The sequence below is a fragment of the Oncorhynchus keta genome, chromosome 5 (genome assembly GCF_023373465.1).
Source record: "Oncorhynchus keta strain PuntledgeMale-10-30-2019 chromosome 5, Oket_V2, whole genome shotgun sequence".
NCBI classification, from domain to species: domain Eukaryota; kingdom Metazoa; phylum Chordata; class Actinopteri; order Salmoniformes; family Salmonidae; genus Oncorhynchus; species Oncorhynchus keta.
The window spans coordinates 11,874,395-11,895,502 of NC_068425.1; the positions used below are offsets into that span (position 1 = coordinate 11,874,395).

A 21,108-nucleotide genomic window follows, 5' to 3' on the forward strand; every position below is an offset into this window, starting at 1 on the left:
CTACGCTTCAGCTGGGTCAGGTCCTTCAGGTACACCTTCAGACTTGATTTAGACTGGACTGACAGAGACAGAGACAGACACAGAGAGAACTTCAATGTGGGACTGAATGCATCAATATCGTCATACATTCAATTCAAATCCGTCTTACCTTCTGCCTTATCTGGTTGATCTCATTGTAAGTGAGGTGGTCCCTCTCCTTCATGGACATGTTCACCTTCATCTTCACAGGCGTGATCGTCTCCATTTTCTCCATCCCATGGTGCTTGATTGACTGCTGGTACAAATACAAGAAGACAGTGAGTTTAGGAACTCCTCTGGCATCTCTGCCGTGGAATCGCCGGGAGTTTAACCAGGGCAGCTTTATCTGGCTTTGGCATTGGCTGGTTGGGCCTTTGCTGCAGCTCATCACGGGGCGGCAGGGTAGCCTAGTGGTTAGAGTGTTGGACTAGTAACCGAAAGGTTGAAGAGTAGCAACATATTTTCTCTGCCTTTCTATATTTCTCACAAATTTCAATTTAAAAAAAAATTACTTGTCTGATGTGATCCTCAATCTCAATGGTCTTCCAGGTCTTGACAGACTTCAGGCAGATCATTTTGGCCCTCTGTGCAGGGTTCGGGGACATGCGTCGGGGGTCCCAGGAGGTGTAGGCCACGTTAAGGCTGGGATGCCTCAAGTACGGGCTGTCCTTCTCCTTCTGGCTCTGGGCAATTGTCTCTGCACATCAAAACAACAACAGTCCCTCATCACTCCTCTGCCAATCAATATAAATTGGACTAGGAGAGTATGAAAGCTGAAGCAGTTCAATATGAATATAGGGATGAGGGAGAAAGGAGTACTGTATGTGCTGGGTGTTATCATGTGTTAGCTCACCCACTGGCTGGATGTACTTGAGGAGCTGGTTGCTCTTCAGGCCTATGAGATGAGCTCCCTTGGTGTAGTAGGTGAGAACATGGTCCCCGTCCTCCCTGTCTGGTCGCACGGCACGCCGGATCAGCCTCAGAGTCTTTTTATGGTAGTACCTGGTCAAAGGTAGGGGACAGTCAAATATGGCTGACACAGCTGACCACCAGAATGTATTATTTCTGTGTAAACAGATAACGTTTATTGAAAATTCATAAGATACTGCAATGAAAAGTTGTTTATTTTTGTTTTCCCCTGAAAATGTCTTGTTAACTTACATAATCTTTGACGACATACAGTTAGTACACACTCATGTATAGCTTCACATGATGTCGGTCGGCTATTCATATACAAAAAGAAAGTAGCATGACTTAGAATGGCTTACTGTACTATCTGTGTTGTAGTACCACTGGACAGGATACCAGCAGCCAGCATCCTGGTCAGGGCCTTGTAAAACACTGTCTCACACACCTCAACAGACTGGGATGGGTCCGCTCCTTCAGCTCAGAAAGGAGTGAGAGAGAGGACAGTAAGCACCATCTTAATACAGTCTCACAAACGCTATGGCAGCTCTGTGAGTCGTATGTTCATATTTACGTGTGAATCCAGATGTGTTTAGTGAAGGCAACATCTTAGTCGGGGATCTTCACCTTTCACACACTTGGAGAAACGCTGGCTGTCCGCCATCACATGCAGGAAATCTTGAAACCCCACCTCTCCGTCCTCTGAAGCCAAGAAACAAAAACAGCCAGTCAGCCAGCCTGTCAACTCATGTCAACTAAGGGAATGTGTAGGACTGCACCCCAAAAGGCAACCTATAGTGCACTACTTTTGACCAGAGCCCTATATGGGTACAAATGTCCCGCACTATATAGGGAACAGGGGGTCATTTGGGACACAAACTATTTTTATGTATTCTGTTCTAACATGTTTATAATGGAAAGCACGTTGTTATATTTTGGGGTAATTCCAGATACTGAGGCAGAAACATATGTCGTAGTCAGCCTTCTGCAGGGCTTTCTTCACCTCCTCTGGGCTGATACTGATCCCCACTCTGTCCAGTGTGGACGCCAGGCCCTCCTCATTGAGAGAGCCATCGCTGTTCTTTGCAAACTGCTCAAAGACTTCTTTGAAGGCTACAGGTGGTAGAATAGACAATAGATATGATTGTTTGATTGTTGCCCATAACATAGGAACATCACTTCAAAATACATGTACAATAGAAGATCATCATTAATTAATTCATTTTAAAAAAGGGGTTTTGTATTGGTAGCTAGTATTAGTTGACAATAGAAGACAGGCTAACAGTATGCATGCTACTTACCATCAGACTGGGCATCGATCTGGGGATCGTCAGGCACCGTAGTTGCCAGGTCTTCAATACGAGTCATGCCCCTACAGGCAAACAGGCACAAGCACATAGAGGTGTCAGGGAATAACAGTGACAGTTGTGGGGAACAGAATAGGTATGAATGGTAAGTATGGAGCAGAGGGTAGGTACTGACAGTGAGTTTAGGAACTCCTCCAGGTCCTCTGTGTTGATGGTGCTGTCTGGCATCTCTGCCGTGGAATCGCCGGGAGTTTAACCAGGGCAGCTTTATCTGGCTTTGGCATTGGCTGGTTGGGCCTTTGCTGGAGCTCATCACGGGGCGGCAGGGTAGCCTAGTGGTTAGAGTGTTGGACTAGTAACCGAAAGGTTGCAAGTTCAAATCCCCCGAGCTGACAAGGTACAAATCTGTCGTTCTGCCCCTGAACAGGCAGTTAACCCACTGTTCCTAGGCCGTCATTGAAAATAAGAATTTGTTCTCAACTGACTTGCCTAGTTAAATAAAGGTAAAAAAAAAAAATCCTCTTGGTGATATCCCTGGGTTTGAATCGCTCTGACATCTGTCGGTTGGGACTTTGTTGGAGATTCTCACAGCGGATGGTTCCGCTTCTCTTGGTGATCTCTCTAGCTTTGAGTCTGTCTGAATCTGTCATGGCTTGGTTGAGTCTACACTGCCTTGCTCTGCTCCATGGAAGGACCCTTTTATCCAGGGTTCTTTGGCTATTGGCAGGATGTTATCTTCTTTCTGTTTACCTAGTTTGGTCTTGTAGAAGTCTTTGACTTTGCCCTGGACTTTGTCATCTTCTCCACTTCGACTGGGCCGTGACCAGCTGTACTTCGGTTTGGCCGGTAAGTTTTTCTGCATGACCTTAGCTCCAACACCAATCTCCTCTGGGATACCGGCCACCATCACAGTCTTATGGGCCTTTTCTGTCTTGGCAGAAAGCTTCACGCTGGGCCGGTCATTCTGAGTGAGAAGTGGGTTGGCGGTGGTCACAGCCACGGCTGTCTTGGGCAGGAGGAGTGGGAACTTGATCTTCTTCCTGCCGCTGTCAATGTTATCTGGGGATGTAGCGGACTTCCCCTGGCGGACTTCAGCGTTAGCTCGCTCTGACTCCGAACTGGACCTGTCATCAGAGCTCCAAGACGGACTCTTCAGCCTCAGCTTCACTAGGAACCTTGACACCTTCTTCTGGGCCTCCTGAGAGAACAAAACCCTCCAATAAATGTAACTAGCAAAGTAAACCTCAATGGTGTAAAGTAATGAAGTAAAAATACTTGAACATACTATAAGTCGTTGTTTGGGGTAGCTGTACTTCACAGTTGAAGACGGAAGTTTACATACACTTAGGGTGGAGTCATTAAAACTTGTTTGTCAACCACTCCACAAATGTCTTGTTAACAAACTATAGTTTGGCAAGTTGGTTTGGACATCTACTTTGTGCATGACACAAGTCATTTTTCCAACAATTGATTACAGACAGATTATTTCACTTATAATTCACTGTATCACAATTCCAGTGGGTCAGAAGTTTACATACACTAAGTTGACTGTGCCTTTAAACAGCTTGGAAAATTCCAGAAAATGATGTCATGGCTTTAGAAGCATCTGATAGGCTAATTGACATCATTTGAGTCAATTGGAGGTGTACCTGTGGATGTATTTCAAGGCCTACCTTCAAACTCAGTGCCTATTTGTTTGACATCATGTGAAAACCAAAAGAAATCAGCCAAGACCTCAGAGAACAAATTGTGACCTCCACAAGTCTGGTTCATCCTTGGGAGCATTTTCCAAAAGCCTGAAGGTACCACGTCCATCTGTACAAACAATAATACGCAAGTATAAACACCATGGGACCACGCAGCCGTCATACCGCTCAGGAAGGAGACGCGTTCTGTCTCCTAGAGATGAACGTACTTTGGTGCAAAAAGTGCAAATCAATCCCAGAACAACAGCAAGGGCGCTTGCTGAATGGGCGCTCAGCAAGGAGGAAGCCACTGCTCCAAAACCGCCATAAAAAAGCCAGACTAGAGTTTGCAACTGAATAGGGGGACAACGGTCATACTTTTTGAAGAAATGTCCTCTGGTCTGATGAAACAAAAATAGAACTGTTTGGCCATAATGACCATAGTTATGTTTGGAGGAAAAAGAGGGAGGCTTGCAATCCGAAGAACACCATCCCAACCGTGAAGCACGAGGGTGGCAGCATCATGTTGTGGTGGTGCTTTGCTGGAGGGACTTGTGCACTTCACAATATAGATGGCATTGTGAGGGAGGAAAATTATGTGGATATATTGAAGCAACATTTCAAGACATCAGTTAAAGCTTGGTCGCAAATGGGTCTTCCAAATGGACAATGACCCCAAGCATACATCCATTTGGCTGGTTCCACCACCACTGTCTCGGTTACCAACTCAGTTCTTGAGAGATCTCATTTAAAATCTCACATAACCAAATACCACTACCAAACAAATTCCTGAATTTACCAAAATAACACTTTGAAGACATGTTTGGAATTGGTAGGAATATGTTATTTTGGAACAATTTGGATTATTGTTATACAATAAATAGCTTTAACCAACCTCTTAAAAGCGCATGATCATCAATAGGCCAGAGACGGAAAAAGAACCAAGCCTCGGGCACCAAAGGTGGCAGGGCATCTGATCCCGAATTCCACCCTGTACCAAATGGACAACGGATGGAATTTCCAAGTGAAAATGTAACCAATAGTACTGCTCCGTGTGTGGGGAATATGACTCAACTGTGACCCAAGTAGAAACAATGACGCGCCCACCGGACGCACCGCATCTCGTACGGCTATTTTCTGCCATTCTGCGACCGACTTACATCGCTCAGCAGGCTACATCGCTGGTGTTGGCTCAACAGCTTCCCCTTCCCCAATCCTAACATTAACCATTAGTAGGGGAAATGCGAAACTGGCCCAAGATCAACGTCTAGGGGCAACTTTAACTGGCCTAAGGTGTTTGTTTCGATAGGACATCATGGACTTTTGACAAAAACAAGTCCGTCATAAATAACAGTCCGAGATTAAACGAGAGAAGGGAACAATCGTGAATACCCTTCCTAGTTCCCGTTTGCTTATATTTCTTTTCAATTCATGTAACAGTGTTACAGTATCACAACAACTGGGCAAACTCATGAAACTACACCCATCATATCCAGTTGGTTTTACAGTTAATTGTTGTGATGATGTCAACTGAATCATTTCAAGGATGGGCCTAGCTGATGCAGTCCACTTGCTTTATCTAAATCGTGTCGCTGATAACTTATTTTGCTTCTCTCTCTCTCTCTCTGACAAGTAATATAGACATTTGGAGCTATAGAAATGCTATGTTAATTGAGCCGCCTATTCAAGAATTCCAGGTGTTTGTACACATTTCAGGTGAGTCTCATGGTTTTGGTGTTAGATCTGTACTGGTATGCATATTTGTCAAAACGCTCAATGAAGTACAAAATGTTCCCGTGTACCTACCCTAACTGATATTTTCTTTAGCCTATTAGTACAACAAATATGTAGGTATAGGCAAAGTTGTACAAGTAATACAAATATAGAGAAGTGACTATAAAATCAAAAATATTGGATGTGGACTACAAAAATTCCTGTATAAATCTTTCTGAAGAAAGTTCTTCTTTATCCTCCTAAACGCTCTATTCTGGGTAAGTCATACATTCACCTCTTACACGCACAATGTCCTCAAATATACACCACTACCTGTCCTGATCACTCCAGGGGCACTTTCATGGAACACATATGTGCCTGACTGCAATTGCTCTAGAGTGAACCATTAAAAATGTTTAAAGGTTATATTGAGAAAACTGCAGTTGTTTGACTAACCTGTGATTTATATGGCATGTGTTAATGTTCTACCAGGTGTCTGGCTTGGCCCTGGTCATGGTCGGGGCTATGTCTCAGCCCACCTACACAGAAATGGAGTCTTTCACCCACATATCCCAGGGCATGTCTCACACCTCCATCCTCCTCATAGTGGTGGGTATCATCGTCTCCCTGCTGGCCTTCCTGGGTAGCATTGGGGCGTGGTCAGACAGCCGTCTGCACCTTGGATTGGTGGGTAGTGCAGCACAGTGTGAGATATGGTAACTTGGGGCTTTATGTTTTGGAGAACAGTCAATATGCCGTGTTCCATCTTCACATTCTAAATCATAACCTGTCCTAGCTCTGCCACGTTTGCATTTTGCTTTTGGAGAAGTAACATCTTAGTTGTTTGTACTCTGTTCACACACTTCCTAATGCTGATCCTCAGCCTGCAGATAGTGTCTGGGATTCTCTTCTATGTCTTCAGAAACAAGGTAAACATGACTCTGCTCGGCTGTCTCAACCTACTGCAGATGATCACTGTATGTTTTCCAGGGAATTCAACTAGTATTGCTTGATTGACAAGGGTGAAAATGCTTTTTGTGTCAGGATCACACTGAAAGTCAACGAGGTGATCGTACAGCACAGCCCCGGGGATAAGGTTGCCATCGTTGACCTATAGCATGCAGTAAGCAGCGTGCTATTCACTCTTTACCAGGGGAATAGTCTCTGTGAGAAACAAACTTTGATAGTGTATATGTGTGTTTCAGTTCCGTTGTTGTGGTGCAGAGAACTACACTGACTGGCTCCTGCAGAGCTCTCATGGGAATATTCGTTTCGTGCCACACTCCTGTTGCCATGTGGATTATGTGGCCTGTGTGAAAGTCGTCACCACAGACAACATCTACCAGAGGGTCAGTATTAACCAGCACAGGGAAGGGCGAGGGGGTTACAGAGGCCTTAGATGAGGTTAACAGAAAGGTGATCATGATTCCCTACATGGGAATTGCTGTGACAATGATGAGAGGTTTTAAGGGCCCTATAGAGTAATGAGGCTTTATCTAAAATGCCCTGAGTCTTTTCACTAAAACCTATAATCACACGCTTTTAGTCATGCTTAGCTCAGATCCTGGAGGTCAGCAATTCAGCAAGTAAGACAAGCAGGGACTTGAGAGGATGAAGTTAAACACGATCAATATATATCAGATGGTTCTCTGAGTGACTGACTGCACACACTGTGGCTCCTGGAGGACAGACAGTTCATTAACAGCTCATTTAGTCACAGGAAGAGAGGATTCACAACACTGTGTGTGTGTGTGTGTGTGTGTGTGTGTGTGTGTGTGTGTGTGTGTGTGTGTGTGTGTGTGTGTGTGTGTGTGTGTGCATTGTACTGGGTCTCATAGAGGTAAAACAACATATCAGGTGTTCTACTTAGGTCACATGTTGCATCATTGTACTTAATGTGTTATTATCATTGTATCAGTTAGTGGGATGCATCATGGGAATTGAGCTCTTTCGGGAGAAGAGAGAGGTGTATGAGAATTTGGGTTAAGGAGGGAGGGGACGGCTTCGGTTAAGATCCAGCCCGATGCTAAAACCATATACCCATGACAATGCCCACACTATTCTATCGTAAATTGGGGGAGAATGCTGTGACTCATCATAATGCAGTTTAGATCCTGTGTAGCCTATTGTCTTTCCCAATATTGAATTGTTATCAGGGATTGGTTATTTTGTTGTTCTTCTTTTTCTGGAATGTCCAGCATTTTTACGGTGGTGGAGGCAAGGGTGTAAGAATAACACTGCAGCTTGAATTCACACATCGTTGAGTTGATTTGTTTTTGTTGTCGTTTTGAATGTCTGCATTCTGTGTCTGATATGTTTCACCAGGCCATTTGGTCCAGGAGGTGACGTGGTCACCTGTCACACAGTCATTCTCCCATGTTATTTAGGCTGTTGTTCCTGGGTGGTTCACTAGGAACATTTGCTCCTGTCACCTCCAAGCGTCAAGGGTGTGGTGGTGCTAATTAGAGTTTATTCAGACAGCTGGTATCAGCTAAGGCTACAGCTCCACCACCTCCATCGCTCTCTCCATCCAATCACCCCCCATCTGAACAGCATTCCTTATTGATAAACTCACAATTTATGCCCGGTGTTTTACGAGCACTCTTACTGCATGCCACCCTGCCTGTTAGTGGATCCAAGTGTATCCATCAGCCGGATGCTGGACCCATGGCGGCGGGCTGGGCTGAAGGTTTGTCTCCCTGGCCTACAGTGAAACAGGCCCATTGGGCCTCTGGCTGGCTTCGATAGAGACAGGAGACTGCTGTCTGTCTGCTGTGGGACCTGCCTGCTGCTCTACGTGGCCCTCCCAGCCCCTGTAATGTCAGTAACTAGGTCAGTAGTAGTACTCAACATCCCCAGGACATTGGATGGGCTCCCAGCAAGTCTTCTGTTATTGAGGATTGTGTTGTCAATCCCTAATTCAGCCAACACCCAGGCCAGCAACCCCAATTTGTAGGATTTCAGGACCCTCATTAGTTATTAGACATATTGACCCAGCAGAAGAAAACAAATATTTAGCACAAGCAGACATTTATAACAGTGCTAAAACCATGACAGAGTGGCTGCCCTGTGTCACCCAGGATAACAGGACATGTAGAAGTGAGCTAACCCAGTGTGCGTGACTAGGGATGGAAGAGCAGCAGAGGATGTTGCTCACTAGAGATAGAAGAACTCTTATGTAAAGTCATGCACCTCCTCTCCTCCTCAGAATGTTTAATACTGTAATGTGTGCCAAGGGGGCATGGTGTAATTTAGGATACTTTTTCTGGTGATTCAGAGGCAATTTTCAAACCAGCAGCACTGGCAGGCAGCAGACACCACTAAATCCAAGCCTTCGGGGCCTCTATTCACTGTCTCTATGTAGCCTGCAGACGCTTCAGGAATGTTCTCTCTCTCGATCACACTACATCTCTCCTTTCACCTTTTATTCTTCTCTTTTTACTTTCATCTTCTCATTCAGCCTCTGGTCTGAAGGATGGTGAAGGACGACACAGAACTGATAAGACCTCATTCGGCATTAGGATTGGCCTACTTTAGTTGTCCCTGTGGTCAGCGGTACAGCGGAGATCTATCTGAGCGGTCCACTTGGCAGAGGGTTTGCTGTGCCGAAGGGCCTGTTTTTTAAAATTTGATTATTATTAGTTGCGCTGCACGTTGACCATGAACGTCTGGTCTGAAGAGTCTGTCTGTCTCTCCCCAAGGCCTTCCAACATACGGCTCAACATGTGCAGCAGGACGGATGGAACCACCCCCAACAAAAAGAGGAAGAAAAAACCTCAGGATTGAAGGAAGGAAATTAGAAAATGCGGTCTCATGCCCTTACCATAACCACACAATGCTAAGAGTTGCTCAATCAATTTCTATTGATAGAGTGGGCTAATTTTTTCAATGATATTAAATGTTGTTGTTTTTTCTGATATGACTGGTTTAGAGGGCTAGTAGTAGCAAATGTAATAATGTCCCAGAAGGATTTGATGAGTGGTGCGAGACTGGATATGACTGTTAGGGTGATTTTGCTTGTCTGAAAGCTTTGTAGAATGTGACTGACTGTTCTACTGTTAGTATGTTTTTGGAATGAGAATATGTAGACTGGATGTGTATATTAGTGGGTGTTGTGTGTCTGCTAGAATATGGGTTATTTATGAGTGTGTGCATATGATATGGGTGTGTGTGTTTAACTCTCACCTCCTTGACAAGGCCCCTCCACCATTTCTCTCTCTCTCTCTTTGGGAAGGGCTCAGATGGAAGTGATTACGCTGCAGAGGGAGAGATAAATTACAGAGAGAACCTACAGAGCTACAGCCCTTCTCCTTTATCCATTCACTCATTCACTCACTTACACATACAGGCACGCAATCACATGCACAGGAGCACATGCCCTGCTGCCAGTCCCACCACCTTGCTTCTGGTGGTACATTTCCACTCCTGGCTGTGTCAGGACAATGCGCCAGTGTGCTCACCTCCCTCCCATCTCGTGGGCCGAGTGTGTGCGTGAGGCATGAGGGCCAGGGTTGTAAATTCCTCTGAAAGAGCAGTTAAGAAGGCTCCCATTAAAACGGGGATCGACACTCGCCAGAAAGGAGCCGAAGAAATTAGTCATCACCTGGAGCCTGAAGGGTTCCAGAGCCTGCAGAACCACAGAGGAGAGGAACTGTAGAAATAGAATGGATAGAACATACGGTATCGTTAATTTCAGATGTATACAACTTACGTTAACTAAGTTGAGATGCCAAGGAAGCATTGTGATTAGATGACATGAGCGTTATAATTGTGATATTTAACTACAATGTCACATTTCTATGTTTTCTAATTGAATTATTTGGACATATTCAAAAAAAAAATATATATGTCTTGTCTTGCACCATTTCATATGTTTTGTAACCCTAAGGCTAGTGCCGCTAGTTTCCTATATTGTAGAGTGTAGGTTTAGGGTTCTAACAAGCCACGAAATCTTAACATCAGTCGTGGAGGTCTATTCTAGCCCGTGAACCCCGCCCTCTCTCAGCTTCAGGTCTGTAGGTCAGTTGAGTTGCCATCGGAGCTCTCTGTGCTGTACCACACAGCTACTATACAGACGGGGGCTGATTCAGAAGGCCAGGCAGCGAGCTCTAACCAGTGAACACAGCTACGTCAGACAGGGGGCTTCCTGTGCACTGAGGTGGGACAGTAAGTGCTTTCACCCCAATCCTTCAACCTAACTGACCACCCGTGTTTGTGTTTGTCTTAGCAAGGGCTCTGTGCCACGGGAGTCAGGACAACAATAGTTGGAAACCTACTCAAACAGAACTGTCTGGGTCGTATACAGGTTGGATTAGAGTTGTATTAGACTGTTTCATGTACTGCCTGGAGCACAACAGTTGCTGGAGTTTCTTATTATAGGAGATCACTCACAGTCAGTTGCACTAACACAATAGAAGATGATGACATTGACTAGAATAATTCCCCCCAGTGCTCTGTTTGTATTCTCATCACCAGATTGTTAACCTATACTCGCGCCATGGCCCGAGGAGTGGCATGGTTGTGTACACAGTGTGGTGTCTGGCTATGTATCAACCCCCCTCTCTCCTCCAAATCAAGCCCGTTATTATCCCAGGCGAACTCCAGGCTCCCAAAATATCCGTAACGCAGCTGTCAGCACCACTCTGGGCAGCAGCTGGAGCAGCTCATGGGCGCTCCCTCTCTCTCGACCCTCTCTACCACACACACCCAGACACTCTCTCTCTCTCTCTCTCTCTCTCTCTCTCTCTCTCTCTCTCTCTCTCTCTCTCTCTCTCTCTCTCTCAAAATTCAAGGGGCTTTATTGGCATGGGAAACATTTGTTAACATTGCCAAAGCAAGTGAGGTAGATAATATACAGAAGTGAAATCTCTCTCTCTCGACCCTCTCTCTATCACACAAACCCAGACTCCCTCTCTCTCTCTCTCTCTCTCTCTCTCTCTCTCTACCACACACCCCCAGACTCCCTCTCCCTCTCTACCACACACCCCCAGACTCCCTCTCTCTACCACACACCACCAGACTCCCTCTCCCACTCTCTACCACACACACCCAGACTCTCTCTCGCTCTACCACACACCCCCAGACTCCCTCTCCTTCTCTTTACCACACACCCCCAGACTCTCTCTCTCTCTCTCTCTCTCTCTCTCTCTCTCTCTCTCTCTACCACACACACCCAGACTCCCGCTCTTTACCACACACCCCCACACTCTCTCTCCACACACACCCAGACTCCCGCTCTCTTTACCACACACCCCCAGACTCTCTCTCTCTCCACACACACCCAGACTCCCGCTCTCTTTACCACACACCCCCAGACTCTCTCTCTCTCCACACACACCCAGACTACCGCTCTCTTTACCACACACCCCCAGACTCTCTCTCTCTACCACACACACCCAGACTCCCGCTCTTTACCACACACCCCCAGACTCTCTCTCTCTCCACACACACCCAGACTCCTGCTCTCTTTACCACACACACCCAGACTCCCGCTCTCTTTACCACACACACCCAGACTCTCTCTCTCTCTACCACACACCCAGACTCCCGCTCTCTTTACCACACACCCCCAGACTCTCTCTCTCTCTCTCTCTCTACCACACACACCCAGACTCCCACTCTTTACCACACACCCCCAGACTCTTTCTCTCTCTACCACACACCCAGACTCCCGCTCTCTTTACCACACACCCCGTGGTTTTCTACGATAGGGCCTGGGACCTGAGCGGTTTACTCCAAGCATGCACAGAGGAATAGTTATCCCCTTTAAAATAGTCTGTGTGTGTGTCTGTGTCTGTGTGTGTGTGTGTGCCTGCCTAGCCTGGGCCCCACCCGTCTATCTCACTGAAGCCACCTCTGAATGGCCTGTATGTACTCTGTGGGTCATAAAACCCCAGACAAATGGTGTGTGTGGGGTGTGAGAGTGAACCAAGGAGGGGGTGGAGCAAGTGAGGCTGGCTGTAACAGAGGCTCTGCCACCACAGTTGTTGTCTGCTTCTGTTCTGTTCCCTTCCCTACTGCTGTAGTTAACTTACAACTCCTCTGAGCCCCAGAACAGACCATGGACTATCTTGACTGAGTGGCCAGTTGGTAAGATCAGTAGGCTTTCCAAATATCCATTCCCTTCTCTTTCTGTGTATCTTTTCCCCTGATAGTGTCCAGTTAAGGAATCTGTGAACTTTTCAACTGCTGCCTAATAAATCTACAACTCAGAACTATCTCCACAAAGACTCTCACAGCATACTGATAAAACCAGGACAGGACATTAAAAACACTCATGTTGAAATGCATTTCATGGCCATTTGCAATGGGTCTGCCCGAAGAGAAGCACTATGACTGAGCAGGATATCACTATATTGAAGCAGAGGGCCTCTGTAACATAGAAACTGAAAATGCACATTTTAACTTCCTTTCTCCTGCCAACTCTCTGATTACCCCTCCCCTAAATCTATACGGTGGCCTCAGGAAGCAATCCATGCAGGGAATAGGAGGAGAGGGAACATATTGGACTTCCTGTTTTGATTTCAAGGGGAAAACGAGATCCAAAGATATGGAGAGTCCTGGAAAATCTAAACTGCCCTGATTTAGCAGGGCTAATGTCTGACTATAACCAACTGAGCATAAGCGCTCAGAGCATGATACTCCTCTCTGAGATCAGAGCAAGACTTGATTAGTAACAGACCGAAGTCTGGGTCTTTTTTATTTATTTTTACCTTCATCTGTTTTCATGCAAACTTTCACAGAGAGCAACTTTTTTCACTCCCCATATTTGTCTCTTTTTTTCAGACCAACAACATGATCCATCTTTGTTAACAGCCTCTTGAGGGCTTCTTTCAATCAGGGGGATATGAGATCACATTATTAACATTCTTTGGATGAGCATTCCTTCTCTCTTTCTGCCCAATCTTCTGCTTGTCCCTTCTTGCCCTCGAATATGGCAGCATGGCAGATCTCAGACCAACAAAGAGAGAGAGCTAATCCACAGCATAGACAAGCTTAGCTGAGACCACCTAGAAGGGACTTGGTCAATAACATGCACAAAACAGACAATATCTGGTCTACATAGACAGCAACTTTCCTTCCTGGTAATACATTTACCTTGATTGATGTGTCTCTATGCAATAAATGTGAGACCTGTGTACAGGGTGATAGTCATCATACCTCTACATAAAAAGGACAAATGTGCAATAGCTATCAGGTATAAACCATGTAAATGTCTGCAGTCTCCCTGCTGAGTCATGCTATCAGGCTTCAGGTTTCCTAACTGAGAATATCAAGTGAACAGGGCTTTGCTGGCGAAACTCAAAGTGAATCTGGGCATCTGTTTCTGTTTAGTTTTCAGGTTATGGCAGCAACATCTTTCCCTATCCTGATACTCCTTTTGTTCCCTTCTTTCTTACCTTGAGAGGAAGAAAAAAAGCGCCCCTATTAAAGTGAATTTTCCAAAATACCTTCCAAACCCCCTCTCCCGCCCACCCCTTGTAACAATCTTAGACTCTACCTGCCACCACCCAGCCCCCCCCTCCTCTTTTCTCTCTCTCCTCATTCATCTCTCTCTGCTTCAGTGAAAAGCCAAACAAGCCAGCCATTAAGTTGAGTTAAGCGCAGGAAGCGGGCCTTCAGGCCAGGCAGCCCTGTTTACACGGAGCTAGTCGGGTTTCAGCGAGTGAGGTGAGGCAGCTCACAGGAGACTGTCACTGGGCCAAGGTCTCGGCGCTGCTCCACTGACTCACTGCATTCCCCCCATTCATCTGAGTAAAGAGAAGAGGGGGGCAGGGAGGAGAAATAAAGGGGGAGCTCGGGCTGAGGCACAAAGAGGTGTTGAGGAGCAGAACATAAGTGGGACAGGTAGATTTATGTATTTTTCCCCCAACAAGGCATGGTCTCTTTTGCTGTCCTAAATCACACATACTGTACCTGTCAGTCGTTACCATCCTGGTACTTATACTGTGCCATGCCATACACTGCCCCCTCTTTCTATACAAGACAGACAAACGATAGATCTTATCTGACAAGGGGAAATATCCAGTGGTCTTCAGCGAGTACAAACTGTTCAAGCCCTGCATATCGTCAAGTCTACCTCTATAGATTTCTTGTTGTAGATTAGGTGAGAAATTGGTAATCCCATTCTTACATGCAGGAGCTGTTCAGAAAGTATTCACACCATGTGACTTTTTCCAAATTTTGTTGTTACAAAGTGGGATTCAAATGGATTTAATTGTCTTTTTTTTGTCAACTGTCGTTAACAAAATACTCTATAATGTCAAAGCGGAATAAAAATGATAAAATGTATGAATTAATCAATGGAAAATAAAACACTGTGTATTGATTTAGATAAGTATTCAACCCTATCAGTCAATACATGTTAGAATCACCTTTGGCAGCGATTACAGCTGTGAGTCTTTCTGGGTAAGTCTCTAAGGGCTTTGCACACCTGGATTGTACAATATTTGCCCATTATTCTTTAAGAAATTCTTTAAGCTCTGTCAAGTTGGTTGTTGATCATTGCTAGACAGCAATTATCAAGTATTGCCATAGATTTTCAAGATGATTTAAGTCAAAACTGGGCCACTCAGGAACATTTGATGTCGTCTTGGTATGCAACTCCAGTGTATATTTGGCCTTGTGTTTCAGGTAATTGTCCTGCTGAAAGGTGAATTTGTTTCCCAGTGTCTGTTGGGAATCAGACTGAACTAAGTTTCCCTCTAGGATTATGCCTGTGCTTAGCTCTATTCCGTTTATTTTTATCGTAAAAAAAACTCCCTAGTCCTTTTTGATGACAAGCGTACCTACCCATAACATGATGCAGCCACCACCATTCTTGAAAATATTAAGAGTGGTACTCAGTAATGTGTTGTATTTTCCAAAACATAAAGCTTTGTTTTCAGAACAAAAAGTTCATTTCTTTGCCACATTGTTTTTTAAAGTATTGCTTTAGTGCCTTATTGCAAACAAGATTATTCTGTACAGGATTCCTTATTTTCACTCTGTCATTTATGTTAGTATTGTAGAGTAACTTCTACAATATTGTTGATCCATCCTCAGTTATCTCCTATCACAGCCATTAAACTCTGTAACTGTTTTAAAATCACCATTGGCCTCATGGTGAAATCCCTGAGCGGTTTCCTTCCTCTCCGGCACCTGAGTTAGGAAGGGCACCTGTATCTTTTTAGTGACTGTGTGTATTGATACCCCATCCAATGTGTAATTAATAACTTCACAATGCACAAAGAGATAATCTATGTACGCTTCTTTTTTTTTTTACCATCTACCAATAGCTGCCCTTGTTTGTGAACCATTGGAAAACCTCCCTGGTCTTTGTGGTTGAATCCGTGCTTGAAATTCACTGCTCGACTGAGGGACCTTACAGATCATTGTTTGTGTGGGGTACAGAGATGAGGTAGTCATTTCAAATTCACGTTAATCACTATCATTGCACAGAGTGAGTACATGCAACTTAATATGTGACTTGTTAAGCACATTTTTACTCCTGAACTTATTTAGGTCATAACAAAAGGGTTGAATACTTATTCACTGAAGACATTTCAGCATTACATTTTTAATTCATTTCTAAACATTTCTAAAAACATAATTTCACTTTGACATATGGGGTATTGTGTGTAACCCAAAATCTTGATTACAATTTTTAAATTCCGGCTGTAACACAATACAATATGGAAAAAGTCAAGGGGTGTGAATACTTTCTGAAGGCACTGTATGCTTACAGTATGTTTTGGAAGTATTCCTCATAGCCTCAGTGCTGGAGGTGTTGGGGATCCGGGAGTATCCACTTTCTCCAGCCAGCACGTCATTTATTTCATTACATCACCACAGAGGAGGTTCAGTTTCAGCTAAGCATCACTCGGGGGATTCCAGATCAATGTTGTGTTTACTTTAAAAAGTTTATTGAAAGATAAACTACTCTGTGAAGCCAAGAACTGTTATTTTCCTTTGCTTCACTTGCATGTAGAGACAAATGCCATGTTCACAAAGAAATACATACACACACACACACAACGTAGCATACTCAAGTTCTTATTGGCATAGTAGCTAATATTCCATCTAAGGGTATGTCATTCCAGGTATCCAGTGTTACATCACCCCCTGTACCTTGGAGAGCCGCGTCAGGGTAATGCATCCTCGTGGCAGTCGCCACACAGTCTGAAAGCTAACAGATGTTGAGGGTATGACTCAACTGTCAACACATTGGCGAGGGCAGCGTGATGGAGACTTCTCTGAGTAGGCCTATTTTAGCCACACATCATGAGAGAGCAAGAGAGAGATAGCTGAGAGAGAGATGTGGACAGACGGGCAAGTCTACCGACAGACAAGGCTCTCATACATACAGCCAGACACAAGGGCACGTTAAAGTAGGGCTTCTTACATCACCTCATCTTCGTAATTGAATGACTTTGGAGTGAAGGAGGCCATTGTATTGGGTCCAGCCCATAAAACTGCGTGGCCTCAAGACATACATTAGAGCCCAAATGTGATCCCCCTCTTCAACAGAGGCACAGTGATGTTTATAATGCCCAGCATTTGGATTGTTCCCAAAGGGGGCATTGTGAGTTTGAACCTGGAACGTACACCGAGCTACAGCTAAGCCCACTCCAACCAAAGCCAGGCCATAAGACATACAGGTTTCAATCCTATCACATTTGTGTTGAACCATAACTTTATAACATGATGTAGAAATCCTTTTTATGGTCATTTAATTAGGGAACTGGGAATTTATGATGAACCTGGGGAAGTTGGGCAGAGACCACCATTTTGTAACTTCACTTATATCTTTGTGCATTAACATGTTACCACTCAGTTATAAGAAATAACGGTAGCTCTCGAAATGACACCGCATAGTTTGTGCTGTAGTACAGAACAATATAGTAACAGGGACCCCCTTTTCTAACCCTCATCGACAAACCCTTACTTTCAGACAGTGACCACATGTGTATCGTTAACATTTCCATGCTATAGCTATGTTGCAAGCACATTCTGAGCTGTAATGTAGTGGTAACTAAATCACTTTTCAATTCAAAGACAAACGAAATAGACAAGTTCAAGAAAATAATCCTGCTAGTCAAGATAACACAGGACACACTCACACACACACAGCAAAACAAAACATCTAATCATGTGGCTTTTATTTTGTCGTCACCTTCCCATCCCCTCACCCCCCCAGCAAATCACGTGAGATACATTTGTTGATTAGTGGTTGCCAGATTCACACCACTTTTCACGTGACAACATTAAAATACCACATTCTTCTTTGATTCCGTTTTTTCAAATTACTTTTTTATTATTTGAACAGTTTGAGCAACAGTCTCCAGAAGTGGATCTTTTTGGTGTTACTTTTTGGTAATGGAGTGTAGTACTGACAATTAGGGCTAGCTTTCCCACCCTGGAGGCATGACCACAGTGTCCCTGCAGCCTTGTCTTCACCCCTACCACCCAGCTCAGCTCCAAGGGATCTAATTGGTGGGGGGAGACGAGAGGAAGGAGAAGGGCTAAGTAGGGAAAATGCACAGCCAAAGACTGCCTTTACGACAACCCAGCTTCCCTGATCTGATACATCAGAAGGAAAATGATTACAGATCTGGGTTTGACAGGAGAAACTTCAAATGTGTATGTGTCATACTGCCAGTGAAAACAGCACTAAGAGACAGACAGTGTGTGCATCTAAGGCTCCTTTCAGAAGGGGTGCTAGAGTTAACCAGGCACTACGGCTGTCGGACGACAAAACATGTCCTTTCTTTAAATACAAATATATAATATTATACTTTACAATTCCTATTTACATCTCACACATTCACAGAGTGAAAATAAAGTCTTAAAATGGCCGCCTGTCCTTTCAGTCCTCCTTCCTTCCCCCGCTCACTGTATTCCCAGCTGGATTCTCACTCACACTGGAGAGGTTTTATGGCTGATAACTTAAAAAGGGAGTAGGAACAGAGTGGGGGAAGAGAGAGAGAGCACTTCAGCAAATGGCATCCACTGAACACCTTTGTTGTTTGTTCATTTTGAGGTTTGGCCATTCTTCAGGTGAGCAACAGTTTGTCCTTTGGTCAAGACCCCCGTCCCCCACCCCCCGACTCTTAAAGCTAGATTTTGGCATGCAATATTTGACTTCTTAAAAATGATGTCAATGTTCCATAGAAATACTGACAGTATCTGATGATCAATGTATAAAAGTACCACTGAGTCTCTGACAGTGAGTAAACAAATAGGAGGGAGAAAAACACACTATAAAACATCCAAATGAATGTCCAAAAACAAGTCCCGTGTTTTGACCTCCCTCCCTAGACAGTGGTCTCTCCGTGCCTACGATTTGAGAGTCTGGTATAGAACTTGCGCCAGGAGTGGAGTGTCTTGCCAGACCAGATCCAGAACCCGGAGGTGATGCCCACTATGAGCGTCATCAGGTACTTGATCATGTAGACGGTGAAGTCGGGGGTCATGCGTGGGGTGTACTGCATGGGGCAGGGGATGGCTAAGCCTTTACAGTTACGGCTGACCCAGCTTCTCTCCCAGTGGTGGCGGAAGGCCTGCTCGTAGAAGAAGCAGGCGATGACGATGGTGGCGGGGACAGTGTAGAGCACGCTGAACACCCCGATGCGCACCATCAGGCGCTCCAGCTTCTCCGTCTTGGTGCCGTCGTGCTTCATGATGGTGCGGATGCGGAACAGGGACACGAAGCCGGCCAGGAGGAAGGAGGTACCGATGAAGAGGTAGATGAAGAGGGGGGCCAGGACAAAGCCCCGTATGGGGTTCAAGCTGTTGAGGCCCACAAAGCACACCCCACTGAGCACGTCCCCCTCGATCTGCCCCATGGCCAGGATGCTGATGGTCTTCACGGCGGGCACAGCCCAGGCTGCCAGGTGGAAGTACTGGGAGTTGGCCTCAATAGCCTCATGCCCCCACTTCATCCCAGCTGCTAGGAACCAGGTGAGGGAGAGGATGACCCACCAGATGGAGCTGGCCATGCTGAAGAAATACAGCATCATGAAGAGGATGGTGCAGCCCTCCTTCTTGGTACCCTGGACTATGGTCTTATATCCGTCTGGGGTGAAGCTGTCATTGCACACCACCTTGTCCCCCAGGAAGTAGCCAGCGATATAGGCTATGGAGACCATGGTGTAGCACCCAGAGAGGAAGATGATGGGCCTCTCCGGGTACTTGAAGCGCTGCATGTCCACTAGGTAGGTGGTGACGGTGAATAGGGTGGAGGCACAGCACAGAGATGACCAGATGAGGATCCATATGCGTGCAAAATAAATCTCTTTGTCATTGAAGAACATGTAGCCTCCACTGCTCCTGGAGTGTTCGCATGGTGCTCCACAATCCAGCTCCCCCAGAAACGAATAATTCAGGTAAGTGGGGACTTTGAGCACAGATGGACAGCGGAAAGGCCTGTCTGATGTGGAGTAGACATGGACGCCAGGGGTTCCAGGGACTGGCATGTGTACGGGCGGGGCAGTGGCAGTAGATTCATTCTGACCAACACAAATGTGCCCGTCTCCAAGCACGGGGAAATTCTCGCAACGGAGGCGTTCTGGCCACTGGAACCCAAATTTATTCATGAGCGCCTCGCAGCCGTGCTTTGCCCTCTCGCAAATTGAGCGACAGGGTGGAATGGCCTTTTCCAAAACTGTACAAACAGGCGCATACATTGAACATAGGAAGAATTTAAGTTCCGGCGAGCACTGTACCTTCACCAAGGGGTAAAACTGGTGCACCTCCAGTCCTGCGTCCTCTTGATTGTAATGTCCCACCAGATTGGGCATGATAGTTTGATTGTAGGCGATGTCCGTGCATAGTGGGATTGAAATAGGCTGGCAAAATCCGTGGTCCGGGAAAGCAATGCCATTATCCCCTTGCGCTGATACCATCAATGACGACATGATCAGTGCGAAAAAAGTCACATAACTCGTTTGAAAATCCATTTTCATTGTGAGCTGATCAATAAAAAATCTCATCTATCTAGCCTGATAAAGTAATACAATTTACAGATACTTTTTATATTCCGTAGCATCGGAATTTTGGCTATAAATAACGGAATAATTAATAAAAATGTAAGCCGTTGTCCCTGTGAGCAAAAACCTGTTGCTGTTTGCTCGCCTGCAAGAGGCTGCTTGACTTTTCCTTTGTGCAACTTGCATGGATGGCCCAATCAGACAGTTTCAAGTTCCCCCTGCAACTTTCTGTGGTTAGTTTCAAAGTAATGTCGAGAGGAGGAGGGATGGGGATAAGGGGGATCTGGAAACAGATTCCCACCCCCTTCCCAGTGTGTTGCTAGCCAATGGAATTGCAGAGCAGTATCAACTTGAGAGAGTTTGAGTAACTTCAGTACAGCATGCGCCCCCTGAATGAACCATACTGTAGTGTAGCCTCGCTCACAACGCCAACGTCTATCTATCTATCTATCTATCTATCTATCTATCTATCTATCTATCTATCTATCTATCTATCTATCTATCTATCTA

At 45.3% G+C, this 21,108-nt stretch overlaps 2 protein-coding genes across 2 annotated transcripts; both read right to left on the reverse strand.

Annotated features, from left to right (window-relative positions):
• Positions 1 to 302: 302 nt before the first annotated feature.
• LOC118370836 (uncharacterized) lies at positions 303 to 2,043 on the reverse strand. Its single transcript, XM_052518306.1, has 6 exons — positions 1,928 to 2,043; positions 1,552 to 1,626; positions 1,287 to 1,398; positions 872 to 1,020; positions 531 to 715; positions 303 to 425 (listed from the first exon to the last, which is right to left on the reverse strand). The coding sequence occupies exons 2-6, from the start codon at positions 1,586 to 1,588 to the stop codon at positions 303 to 305; spliced, it is 606 nt and encodes a 201-aa protein (XP_052374266.1). The 5' UTR covers positions 1,589 to 1,626; positions 1,928 to 2,043.
• Positions 2,044 to 16,147: 14,104 nt separating this feature from the next.
• On the reverse strand, positions 16,148 to 20,826 carry LOC118370820 (frizzled-2-like). The gene has a single exon (XM_035755983.2). The coding sequence runs from the start codon at positions 20,599 to 20,601 to the stop codon at positions 18,925 to 18,927; it is 1,677 nt and encodes a 558-aa protein (XP_035611876.2). The 5' UTR covers positions 20,602 to 20,826; the 3' UTR covers positions 16,148 to 18,924.
• Positions 20,827 to 21,108: the final 282 nt, after the last annotated feature.

What these genes read in the sequence shown, in the direction of transcription:
- LOC118370820 (XM_035755983.2), bottom strand. Translation starts at nt 20,601, where the DNA reads ATGAGATTTTTTATTGATCAGCTCACAATGAAAATGGATTTTCAAACG.
- LOC118370836 (XM_052518306.1), bottom strand. Translation starts at nt 1,588, where the DNA reads ATGGCGGACAGCCAGCGTTTCTCCAAGTGTGTGAAAG. An exon ending in ACTACAACACAGATAGTACA is followed by an intron (nt 1,021 to 1,286) that starts GTAAGCCATTCT and finishes ACCTTTGACCAG; the next exon opens with GTACTACCATAAAAAGACTC. An exon ending in TTGAGGATCACATCAGACAA is followed by an intron (nt 426 to 530) that starts GTAATTTTTTTT and finishes TCTAACCACTAG; the next exon opens with GCTACCCTGCCGCCCCGTGA.